Source organism: Clupea harengus, chromosome 25, assembly GCF_900700415.2.
Source record: "Clupea harengus chromosome 25, Ch_v2.0.2, whole genome shotgun sequence".
Lineage (NCBI taxonomy): Eukaryota > Metazoa > Chordata > Actinopteri > Clupeiformes > Clupeidae > Clupea > Clupea harengus.
The window spans coordinates 2,384,377-2,396,876 of NC_045176.1; the positions used below are offsets into that span (position 1 = coordinate 2,384,377).

The following is a 12,500-nucleotide window of genomic DNA, read 5'->3' on the forward strand; positions in this document are numbered from 1 at the left end:
GGAGGCAAGAGTGCACGCACACAAAGTCACACACCACTGTAACTACGACACTGAGTCATCTATAAGAACACACACACATTAACATACATGCACGTGGACATACATGTTACACACACACGCACGCACAGTCGCACACACACGTTGCTTTTTCTGCCTAGTAGAGCAGGATGAGGACTCACTTGTGTGATGATGGCGTCTAGTCCGTTGGCACCCCAGGCGTAGTCCATTGGGTTGGAATGAAGCATGCCCCTGTGAACAGCATACACACACATCATACATCACACATCACACACCACACACATCACACATCACACATCACACATCACAAACATCACACACCGCACAACACCACAGCACTGTGAACACCACACATTCAGACCAACACCACAGCACTGTGAACACCACACATCACACATTCAGACCAACACCACAGCATCCCACACAAGCCTGCCCCCCCCCCCTCCCACCATCGCTAACCATCGTTTCCTCATCTTCCTGTGCTAACTTAGAAAAAGTAGCAAGATATAATAACTGTAACAACCTGCATATTGTTGCTTTTTACATTTTAAAAAATGCCAGGTCAACCTTTAATGTTGAGGATTGGTCCCTTCTCTACACAAGCCAGAGGCATGCAGGTGGGCACGTACCATGGTCCCATGCCCATGTTGGGCATAGCTGTCGGCGCGATGATTCCATTCACTAACTGCTGAATGATTCTAGAAAGAGGAGACAACGTGTTTGTTAGCTTTTTGAATCAGTCTTCTTCTCAACCACAGAATGTAGCCATATCTCTGTCACATAAGCCTGTGTACAACTAGTACTTCACTCGACCTTACAGTAGTTACATTCCAGCACTTTTTATTTCTTATGTAATATTAGATATTATCTTATGTAGTATTTATTGTTACACTAGGTCTCTATTGCTCGTAGTTTGATTGTTCTCTCCTTTGTAGGTCGCTTTGGATAAAAGCGTCTGCTAAATGACTAAATGTAAATGTAATGTAAAACTTCATATGGCTGGCTCTGTCAGATAAAGTCTTCATCACAGACCAGAAAAGCCTGTAGACGATGGACACTCAATCCCATTTAAAGTCTACAGTCACTGTTTAACTATAACTAATAAAAATTAAACATAAAAGACCTAATCTGATAACCTAACTGCCTAACAGTCACTGGGCACCACGGCACCCTGCAGAGCGGCCTGGCACGAGGCTAACTATGAGCTTACCCCTCTAAAGTGGGCACTCCCTCGTGCCCCCGTGACCCCTGTCTCCTGGGGACGTGTCGCCCGCGTGGTTGCCGAGCGCCGTACCGTTGCCTTGACGCCATCTCCCTCTCGCGCCGGTTCTCGGCGTCGCGGTTGTCCTCGGGCGGCTGCATCCCTGGCGTGAGGCTGAAGCCGTCGTCGAAGATGCCGAGGGCGAACTGACCGTAGCCGTGCGGGAACGTAAACAAGTGCTGGTCCACATTCTGTCCACAGGGTGACAACACACGCACGTGTGTTAATACAAACACAAAACTATCATTTACAAGGCTTATGATCCTGCTATTAATAACCAGTAATAGCTACAGCTGCTACTACTACCAACACCATCATAACGACTCCAACTAGGAATAGTTATGATGATCTCAGATCCAGAACAGTGCAGCTAAAATCCTTTCTGTGCTGTTCAAAATGAAGGACATAATCCGCTGACGACCCATGGCATGAAGAAGCATTCTGCCATCTGCAGACACCAGTACAGTACTCGGTGTCAGCCACGATGGGGTCTACTGTGGTGTCAGCCACGATGGGGTCTACTGTGGTGTCAGCCACGATGGGGTCTACTGTGGTGTCAGCCACGATGGGGTCTACTGTGGTGTCAGCCACGATGGGGTCTACTGTGGTGTCAGCCACGATGGGGTCTACTGTGGCCTCTGGTGTCAGCCACGATGGGGTCTACTGTGGTGTCAGCCACGATGGGGTCTACTGTGGTGTCAGCCACGATGGGGTCTACTGTGGTCTCTGGTGTCAGCCACGATGGGGTCTACTGTGGTCTCTGGTGTCAGCCACGATGGGGTCTACTGTGGTCTCTGGTGTCAGCCACGATGGGGTCTACTGTGGTCTCTTGGTGTCAGCCACGATGGGGTCTACTGTGGTGTCAGCCACGATGGGGTCTACTCTGGTCTCTGGTGTCAGCCATGATGGGGTCTACTGTGGTGTCAGCCACGATGGGGTCTACTCTGGTCTCTGGTGTCAGCCACGATGGGGTCTACTGTGGCCTCTGGTCTTCCCAGGAGACACAGGACTAGGGATGGTCATGACTCTGCTGCTCTCTCAGTCAGTCAGGCTCCTGCCCCTGCCCCTGCCCCTGCCCCTGCCCCTGCCCCTGCCCCTGCGACTAAAGCATGGCTAAAGCATCATGTCTGACACCTACTGACTCTGGAGTGTGTCCAGGCATCTCCCGACTCACAGCTCTACTCTACCTCATCAGCTAGCGGAGCTCCTCACCTCAAACATGGGCCGTGGGCCGCATCACACACACACACACACAGTCTCTCTAACACTGGGGGAGATCAGAGACTCACCTCAAACGTGGGCCGCGTCACACACACACACACACACACACACACACACACACACACACTGGGGGAGATCAGGGACTCACCTCAAACGTGGGCCGCGTCACTCACACACACACACACACACACACACACACACACACACACACACACACACACACACACACACACACACACACACACACACACACACACACACACACACACACACACACACACACACACACACACACACACACACACACACACACACACACAGGGGGAGATCAGGGACTCACCTCAAACGTGGGCCGCGTCTGGTCACTGGTGGAGGCTGTGGAGGAGGAGGAGGAACCATTCTCGGCGCTAGACAGGAACCAAAAGGAGAGGAATAGTTCTCTTTAGGAGCTGATGGTCCCTGGTGAGTTTAGGTGTGGGAAGGTGCAGCAGAATTAAGTATTAGGACACATACAAACTACACACAATAATCTACACCATCGCTAAAAGGGTGCTCAGGAATGAACCTGAGGGGTACTTCAGTCATCTTATCTCCAAAATCAATAGTCTAACTCTTTTATAATGAATTCTATGTTCAGTTATTCTGTTGGATCTTACTAGTGAAGAAGAAAACGACCTTTCACTGAGATTTTACAGCTTCAGCTTGATGTTCTAGGCCTATTACAAAACACATATGCAGAAAAAGCATGTTTTATACATTTAAAGCGCGGGTGAGAGCAGTTAGCATGTTTTATACGTTTAAAGCGTCGGTGAGAGCAGTTAGCATGTTTTATACGTTTAAAGCATGGGTGAGAGCAGTTAGCATGTTTTATACGTTTAAAGCGTGGGTGAGAGCAGTTAGCATGTTTTATACGTTTAAAGCATCGGTGAGAGCAGTTAGCATGTTTTCTACTTCTAGCACATTCCCAACCAACCCAATGCAAAGCAGCAGAGGAGCGGATTCAAACTGTGAGGACGTAGCAGGATCTGGGCCCTTCTAGCCAACGGATTTCTAGGATGTGACTTAGTAGATGTTCTTGAAGCTGACTGAGCGGTGTTCTCCAGGGCACTCATGTACAAGGCCTTGCAAAGACTGCATACTAACGACTGCATACTAAAACATAGGGTACACACAAAGACTGCATACTAAAACACAGGGTACGCACAAAGACTGCATACTAAAACACAGGGTACGCACAAAGACTGCATACTAAAACACAGGGTACGCACAAAGACGGCATACTAAAACACAGGGTACACACTGCATCCTAAACACAGGATACGCACAAAGGCTGCATACTAAACAAAGGGTACGCACAAAGACTGCATCCTAAACACAGGATACGCACAAAGGCTGCATACTAAACAAAGGGTACGCACAAAGACTGCATACTAAAACACAGGGTACGCACATATTCTTTGTACATCCCGATCCACGAGAACTTGAGCTCACATGCAGGAGCACCACTCTCCACCCTCTCCTCTCCCTCAACTCCCTCACTCCTTATAAAACACTAAAGTACATGTAACTCCACTCCTTTTAATACACTAAACAATATGAACTACACTCCTTTTAATATGCTAAATAATATGAACTCCACTCCTTTTAAAACACTAAAGAATATGAACTCCACTCCTTTTTATACGCTCAAGACTATAAATAGGCCCAGGCCACCTAAACTAAATGGCAAAAGCAAGCAGCAAACCAACCCAAAAGGGCATGTCAGCGAATGCCAGGTGGAAGTGCTCTTATCGGGTGTAAGGGCAAGGAAACAGTTTATTTGGCCGTTTGTCATCCGACATGAATTCCAAAAGAACCCTGGTAGATTGGCATAGATTGGCAGCGTGTGGCAGTGGCTATCAGTGCGGTGGGGTCAAAGAAGCCACACTAAATCATCCTCGGCCAGTCTGGGAGTTGGCGAGGGGTGTCAGCAGTCGCGTCTTTAACCAGGAAACCACAGGGAAGAATATATCAAAAGAACTGCACACATGAATTACAAAAGTCCAACATCAAACTAATCGTGTCCCAAGAAGCCACTCATCTCACACCCTGTCACCTGAGGATCAATGAATGAGTTGATCCAGGCCACCTTGAAATTATATTAGTCAGACGTACTTCTGTTAACAAAGTCCAATTCTACGTCTGACGTTGCCTTCATGTGTGTGCAGTCAATCGCTACGGTTACATGGGGGTAGGTGGCTCTCACTGCCAACTGTGCTTTAACGCTAGCCTGGTCAACCGCATCATATCAGACACACCTGGCTGACATACAGAGGATGCTGTCCCACCCTTTATACACCTGGCTGACATACAGAGGATCCCATCCCATCCTTTATACACCTGGCTGACATACAGAGGATCCCGTCCCACCCTTTATACACCTGGCTGACATACAGAGGATCCCGTCCCACCCTGACCGGCCTGCCAGTTCCCTCTGGGATGTCCCTGTTGCCATGGAGCCCAGGGTGGTAAGCACTTGTAAGGGACGGGGAAATGCCTGACTCCTTGCAGCATCCAACTCTAAAGCCGGACCCAATTCAGCACAGACTTCCAAGAGGATAGCTGTTGGAAATCTGAAACGGGCTCATCATCATGGGACAAAAAATAAATAAATAAATAAGTCTATTAAAAATCGCTGCTTTCTCTAAATACACATTCTCTTTTAATTCTGCCATTGGCAGCCATTAGCAATATCCTCTACTAAGGCTAAAGCTGCCATTGTTATTAGACTTTGTATTGCAAAGCATAACATTTGTGCATACAAGTCTACTTTTTTAACTGTACACCTTGGTGTGCCATTACTTCAAATAAGGCCCAAGTGCCAATACTGTGTAACTCATTTTGAAGAGTAATAGTTTCCACACTAATGTCAATAGCTGCACTGCTTAGCCTCCGAGTTTCACCAAAACTTTTTGAAATGTGCGGACGCCAAACATGGCATGAAAGATGGCATGCGCAATGTTTTTATGTGTAGGCACTAGGCAACGCTACTCCGTGAGGCCGTAGGGGTCGTAGGGGTCGGCACAGAGCAGCATAAAGACTAAATGAAGAACAACTTATTTGAATGTTAGGCTAAAAACATCACATACCTCTGCAACAGCTCTGAAGCAAAGTGCCCATTGAAGCAGTGTGTGCAGGTGTGGTGCCTTGAGGCTGCTGTATGTTTCACCACCTGTGGTACCCGTTGCTAAGCACTCTCCTAACGAGATGAAGATGCTGGTTGTGGCAGGCATCTCCGCGGGCCAAATCCTCTCCCTGACTTTCCCCTTATCTGGTTGCACGTCCCCTGCTGGGACACACACAGCACTGAGACCCTGTGCTCTCAAACCAGCCGCCAGGCCGACGGAACTGGTGTCTCCATCTGGAGCGGACAACCGTGGGTTAAAGTGTGTCTCCATCTACACAACCGTGGGTTAAAGTGTTTCTCCATCTGGAGCTGACAACCGTGTGTTAAAGTGTGTCTCCATCTACACAACCGTGGGTTAAAGTGTGTCTCCATCAAGACAACCGTGGGTTAAAGTGTGTCTCCATCTACTCAACCGTGGGTTAAAGTGTGTCTCCATCAAGACAACCGTGGGTTAAAGTGTGTCTCCATCTACTCAACCGTGGGTTAAAGTGCAGGTCAGGAGCAACACGGCCCGGGCAGCAGCTGCCTCTGGGGTGGATCTGGCCCTGATCTGGCCCTGATCGAAACCCTCATCTCACCCTGATCTGACCCCAAATCCGTTGGTGTGTGCAAGCGAGGGAGGACCTAACCCTGGACGATCTAGCCCTGATCGAACTCTGATCTAGACCTGATCTAGACCTGATCTAACGCTGATCTGGACTGGATCTAACGCTGGACCTGATCTAGACCTGATCGAACCCTGATCTAGACCTGATCTGACACCAAACCCATTGGTGTGTGCTTGCGCGTGCATGGGAGGACCCTGACATACTAAAAAAGTGGCATGCCCCTTATTCCAGCGATTCCACCCACCCATTTTTAGCTGTGAATGTAGGGCAAGGCAAGAGGAGCCAGTGGGATACCTTGTTTCATCCAGCAGTTCCTCAATGAAACCCGATTCACATCGTGGACAGGTATATTCCTGAAGGGAGAGAGAGGGAGACAGAGACAGAGACAGAGACAGAGAGAGAGAAGACACTACTGTGAATTCAGATAACTAATAGTAAAGAACAATGTGTCACTCAGGTGTAACAAAGCAAGAATATTCAAATTAAATTTGAACTCAGTTTTCTTCATATATATATAGCGCCATTACATATCCCAAGGCCAGAAGTCCTTAGAGTTAGAGCAAGCACACAGGCGATAAACACAGGCACGTAGAGACTTGTGGGAAATATCACCCTTGTGGGTTTGACATGTCACAGTAACATGTCACTGACAGCTTTCGTGTGGGTAATTCATCATGGTAACGTTCCATAGCAGATAACAAGGAATACACTGAAAAGGGGAAGGCCTAGATCTCAAGTACAAGGAAGTGTGTTACAGACGCGGCGCAGACCTACGCGTACTGGCTGATTAAGACTCACTGGGCCGACATGAGGAACAAAAGCCAGGTGTTTTCGGTAATATTCCTATAGTAGCGCCACCTGAGTCCGCCTAGGGCTTGTATGAGGTTCCGTGCGTTCTGAGCTCATTCTAGAGCCTGTAGAAACAATGGCGGGGCATAGGGATCGCCGGCACGGGGAGTTTAAAAGGGACAGTATTGACAGCATTGTTTACATACCGCATGCATTGTTGTGATGGTGAATAGAGTCATTGAGGTGATGTTGTGGCAACGTATTAGGCAAACATCCATGTCTTGCAGTGCAGTTTTGCCAATTAGGGTCAGATATTACTGGAAAATGATAATATAGGTAATTCTATGAGAGCTAACTAAGCAACTGTGAAACATTGGATAGCGGCTCGTTTGCTCCAAGTGACACCACGCAACAGTTTCATTATCGTGCAGAAATTGAATTACTGGCCGTGGACGAGGTGGCAACGAGCGCTCAACCCTTAAGTTTACATAGGTCAACTTAGTTACATAGTTACATATCAAACTTTAGCTTACGGCCATTCTAGCCAAGTTAACTGTGATTTTGGCTTGTAACAGCCAAATCTTCACTTGGTAGTGTTCACAGCATATCACAACACTGAGCACAACATAGCTTGCTAACAGATGACAAGTCAGCTTTGATGATCCGTTGAGCTGGACAAGTCTGTGGATCTGTGTAGCGTTGTCCATCAAGTTCACTAGCATTTAGCCTACGTCTCACTAAGGTATGACTCGTTGCCAGTGGGGATTTTCGGTTGTCAGCTTGCAAAGTTAGCGCAATAGCTAGATAGCAAGCTTACTGCCAAACGTAACGTTAGCTAGTGGTGGCCAACAATAACGTTAACCACTGATGCAAAGGGCTATCTGTTGTCCGGCTGTCAAATTCTGTCCCTCTTTCAGAAATGTTTTCAATGTTACATTACTAGGCAAACGTTAGTGCCACAGCCAGAAAACTATTTTAGGTAACCCAACGTAACCTAGTTGGTTAAGAAGTCTAGTCAGTTCGTTAGCAGTCTGGCAGCTTGTTTGGTGAGCAGCCTTCGGCATCAAATCAAGGGTGAATTAAGACATAAAGTCTTATCACCTGTCTATACTCGAAGCGTTTCGGCATTCCGGAGAGTGCTGCCAAAGAAAGTTTCTTACCGGGAGACGTGGACTAATCTCTTCTGAGCATCAGGTGACAGAAAAACCGGCAGGGCCGTGGGGAGCTTCGCCATCTTGATACACTGCGGGCTCAAATCAAGATACAGAGAGTACGGGTCACGGGAAGGGACATAAACCGCACACAAAGACACAGGACGAGGGAGCTGCGTTCTATCGAGTGCATAAAGCGCTCTCTTTTTTTTGCTTTAGGCTTCGGTAGTGGATTGGCGAATCTACACAAAGTGCCTTGGTTTACACTACGTGTGTACTTATTGCTATTTTTTGTTTACAGGTTTAAACGGTGTTTTCTTAACAATGACCCCGTGAAGCCTAAAAGTAAAAAGAAGAAAGAACATTAACCCGTGAAAAGCGTTCACCTGTGTCCATGGTATGACTATGGACACAGATCGATTAAAAAAATATAACCTTGTGGAATCAATAATGTCGATTTCTAATTTGTTCTGAGCATGAACTATGTTGTAGCGCCATCAACTGGACAAATGTATTTCTTGTTTTCCGGAAGACAGGAGGAGAGACCGGAAAAGGATTCTGTTTAGGACGTGTGTGCTCGTTGTCTTTGTAACACAGCGATGGATTCGAATGACCCAGGTAGAAGTTTCAGCAAATTCATCATTTAAATATTGACTAAGTACATGCACATTTACCAATAATTTCTTGTTGGGATACAGCAGGTAGTTAAGGCTCTGTAATGTCCGTGTTTTAGTTACTTACTACGCAGATAGCAAAAGCTACTAACCTTAGAGATAACGTTACAGCTAAAGACTGGCCAGTTTGCTACCTGTGGCTAATCAATGTTCCCTAGCAACATCGAAGATCTTTTTTTCTCAGTGCTGTTGAGCTCAACTCAATAAAATGTACTTAGAGTGACAATATTTTCAAAATCAGTTCATGCAACTCGTTCAAAATGAAGTGACATATTAAATAGATTGCTTTGTGACCTAGCTTGCTAAGATAACTTTAGCTAAAACAACAGAGATGTGGGCGGCCCGCAATATATATCTTTTTTTTAAAGGAATGAAGTATGACGTTTTCTAACCGAGGCTTTTGAATGACTAGTCAGCGTTGTATGTATTATATCTAGTTGATGTATGTGCAGGTTGGTAGGAATGGGACTGAAATACTTTAAATGAAGAGGTCTGTCACTGTGCTGTAAGGGTAACGCCAGCTACTGTGCGCTTGCATGTATTTCATGCACAACATTACAAATGCGAGGTATGTGTGTTATGGCGAATCAGTGAAGGCTGTTTAGGGGTTGGTAAAGGGCTGTCGTTAGGCTAGATTTCTTTCGGGGAGTTCTTTAATAAATCATGTTCAGCTTTCATTCATAGATGTTCAGCACATCAGCCCAGACAGACAATGCTGGAGCTCAAAGGTTAATCATAATCACGTTGTGACAGTATAGCTGCGATACCCACTGTATGGTCTGTACATGTTTCCGGCATAGGATGATCATTGACTCGCATAAGCTCTTTCAAACACCTTGACGGGAGGGAGGGTACAAACGTATAGTAACTAGCTCCATTAGGTGTTTTTTTTTTTTTTTGACTGATCATTTCTATTTGATTAGTATGAATACAGATATTTATATAAGTGAATCTTGTATGCCATATATATATATTTGATTACCAAGGGGGTATTTTAACATAGTAAAGCTAATAAGCTTTATCTGCTTGTCCCACTTTCTCCATGACGAGTGACAAATGAGGGCTTGGTATTGTAAAGATGACATGAATGCCATGTAAACATGCAATAAAATATGTAGAAGATCCCTATGAACCCTGTCTGATTAGAGGCTTCGTGCCCTCAGAGTTTAGTGGTGGTTGTGTGGCACGGAGCGGGTATCCTCTGCGGTGTACTGCCGTCTCAGTGTCTTGCCTTGTCTCCTGCAGAGAGCTATACGTGGAAGAGCAGGATGAGTGCCAACATACGCCGTCAGGAGGAGCTAATCGCTCAGAAGAAGAGGGAGATCGAGGCCAAGATGGCCGATCAGGCCAAGAGGAACCGGCCTGCCCCTGCCAAGCCCCTCCCTGTTGCTGCTGCTGTCAGGTGGGTTTGAGGTGGTGGGGCAGCTGAGGCTCCTGGGTGGAGGTGGAGGTGGAGGAGGAGGTGGAGGTGGTGGAGGTGGAGGAGGAGGTGGTGGAGCTTGATGAAGATGATGTTGATGTTTCTCAGCTTCAATGTGTATTATTTGGTTGGTTGCTTGATTTTTTTTTTTTTAATTTTTTTTTTCCCCAGCATTCCTAGCCCACATGGACCCAACAACAATAAGTTTCTAAATGACGGCAGCTTCATGCAACAGTTCATTAAGATGCAGAAGGACAAACCCAGCAGCGATTCAGGTTGGGCTTCAGTCAGTCTTTGCTTTCTAGCTCATAGCTCTTGTAGGCATGGTATACCCCATGCATGTATCTTGTACAAACCCGCTTCGAAATCACTAGTAGTCATTAAAGCCCCTTTTACATACTGTTAATGTATCAGTAAAAATAACATAGGATGGATACAACATTTTCAGTCCCACTCTTCCATAACAGTAAGGTCACGGGTGTCGTGTAGTCCCACCTGACTGTATTTAACGGGATGCTGCGGAGCGTAGATGTCCGCCAGACGTGTAAAACATGCAAGGTCTCACGCTAGTGAACCTAGCTATTAACTATGCTAGCTATTTCTAGCTTAGGGAACAATCTTATCAGTTGGCAGTTGCTAGGCTGTGTTAATAAGAACTAATTAGCTGCTAAGTTAAACTGTTCAAATGTATTTGGGGTCCAAGCAGGAAGTTCATTGATGTTACTATGTGGCCAGGGGATACCGTTTTGCTTCCACTCCAACACCATTACAGAGAAATAGCGATAAATACACATCCTGCAGTATGAGTGGAAGCAGGGTATAATAGTATTGTACAGTACTATTTAATAACAGTATACTATAATAGTATTGTACAGTACTATTTAATAACAGTATACTATAATAGTATTGTACAGTACTATTTAATAACAGTATCACTTCTCAGAGGTTTGCTCACCTGTAGTTTGCGGGGGCCCTGTGGGTTAAACACTTCAGTTCACTTCAGTGCTTAGTTGAGACTGACCCTGTACCCCAACCCCCCCCCTCCCCCCTCCACAGGTGCCAACAGTGTTTCCAAAGCCCCCCCTCTGTCGCCCAACCAGGCCCCCACCACCAGCCTCCCGTCGGGGGCGCAGAAGAAGAACATCCTGATCGGGAAGCGCCCGGGCCTGGGCATCAGCAGCATGCTGAAGAGCTACACGCAGGCCAAGAAGGCGCCGTCGCGGCCCCCGCGGCCCAGCATCTTCACCGACGACGACGAGGACGAGGGGGACCAGGAGAGCATGGACGTTCACTTCCTGGAGCTGAAAGGTAACCCCGCCGCCTGTGGTTGGCTGCGGCCGGTCCCCGTGACCTTAGCGGCCGGTCCCCCGTGACCTTAGCGGCCTCCGCGCTGTGGAGTGTGGCTGGGTACTGATAGCCTGCTTAGTTTCCCCCCCAGAGGACCAGGACGTGCGCTGCATCATGGACAAGCTGGCCGGCTTCGTGGCCGAGGGAGGAGCGCAGCTGGAGAGGAAGGCCGTAGAGGACTACAAGGACAACCCCCTCTTCGCGTGAGTCACACTCACTCACTCATTCACTCACACACACACACGCACACACACACACACACACACACACCTGTATATACATGCCAGCAGAACAACCCCCCCCCCTCACACACACACACACACACACACACACACACACACACTTCATACACACACTTTTATATACATGCCAGCACAACTAATCCTACCCACATCCCATACACACCCACACAGCATACACACCCACACAGCATACACACACACCCCAGTATATTCATGCCAGCAGAGTTAATCCGTTTCCAGTGGCTAGTGACTAAGTCCTGCACGTTAGTCTCATACTGTCTTGCATATGTTGATTGAGCATCCACAGCCTCTACTACTACAGTTTCTAGTCTTTAATGGAGAATAACGTTTCTTCCCCCCCCCCCTCTCTGCTGTAGTTTCCTGAACGATAAGAACAGTCGAGAGTATCTGTACTACAGGAGGAGAGTGGCTGAGATCAGGAAGGACAACCCCAAGCCTGAGACTCCCGCGCACCCACCACAGGCTAATGGTAAGACTGTACACTGCAGTGGATGAGACACACACACGCACACGCACACACACACATACACACGCACGCACGCAGAAGGAATTAACATTCTTCAACACTGTGTGTTTGTATCC

At 47.2% G+C, this 12,500-nt stretch overlaps 1 protein-coding gene and 1 pseudogene across 3 annotated transcripts in view; one reads left to right on the forward strand and one right to left on the reverse strand.

Annotated features, from left to right (window-relative positions):
• LOC116219475 overlaps positions 1-8,610 on the reverse strand; it is a 12,315-nt pseudogene extending 3,705 nt beyond the window's left edge.
• LOC116219595 (SURP and G-patch domain-containing protein 1-like) overlaps positions 8,476-12,500 on the forward strand; it is a 14,601-nt gene continuing 10,576 nt past the window's right edge. The window contains exons 1-7 of one of the 3 annotated variants that reach the window (XM_031563100.2): positions 8,476-8,611; positions 8,747-8,832; positions 10,134-10,290; positions 10,480-10,583; positions 11,365-11,616; positions 11,735-11,858; positions 12,275-12,387. In XM_031563100.2, the coding sequence (XP_031418960.1) occupies positions 8,814-8,832; positions 10,134-10,290; positions 10,480-10,583; positions 11,365-11,616; positions 11,735-11,858; positions 12,275-12,387 (769 nt within the window). In that variant the 5' untranslated portion in view covers positions 8,476-8,611; positions 8,747-8,813. Of the gene's footprint in view, positions 8,612-8,709; positions 8,833-10,133; positions 10,291-10,479; positions 10,584-11,364; positions 11,617-11,734; positions 11,859-12,274; positions 12,388-12,500 lie in introns of those variants that run through there. The other 2 variants (XM_031563102.2, XM_031563101.2) reach the window with 2 other exon arrangements.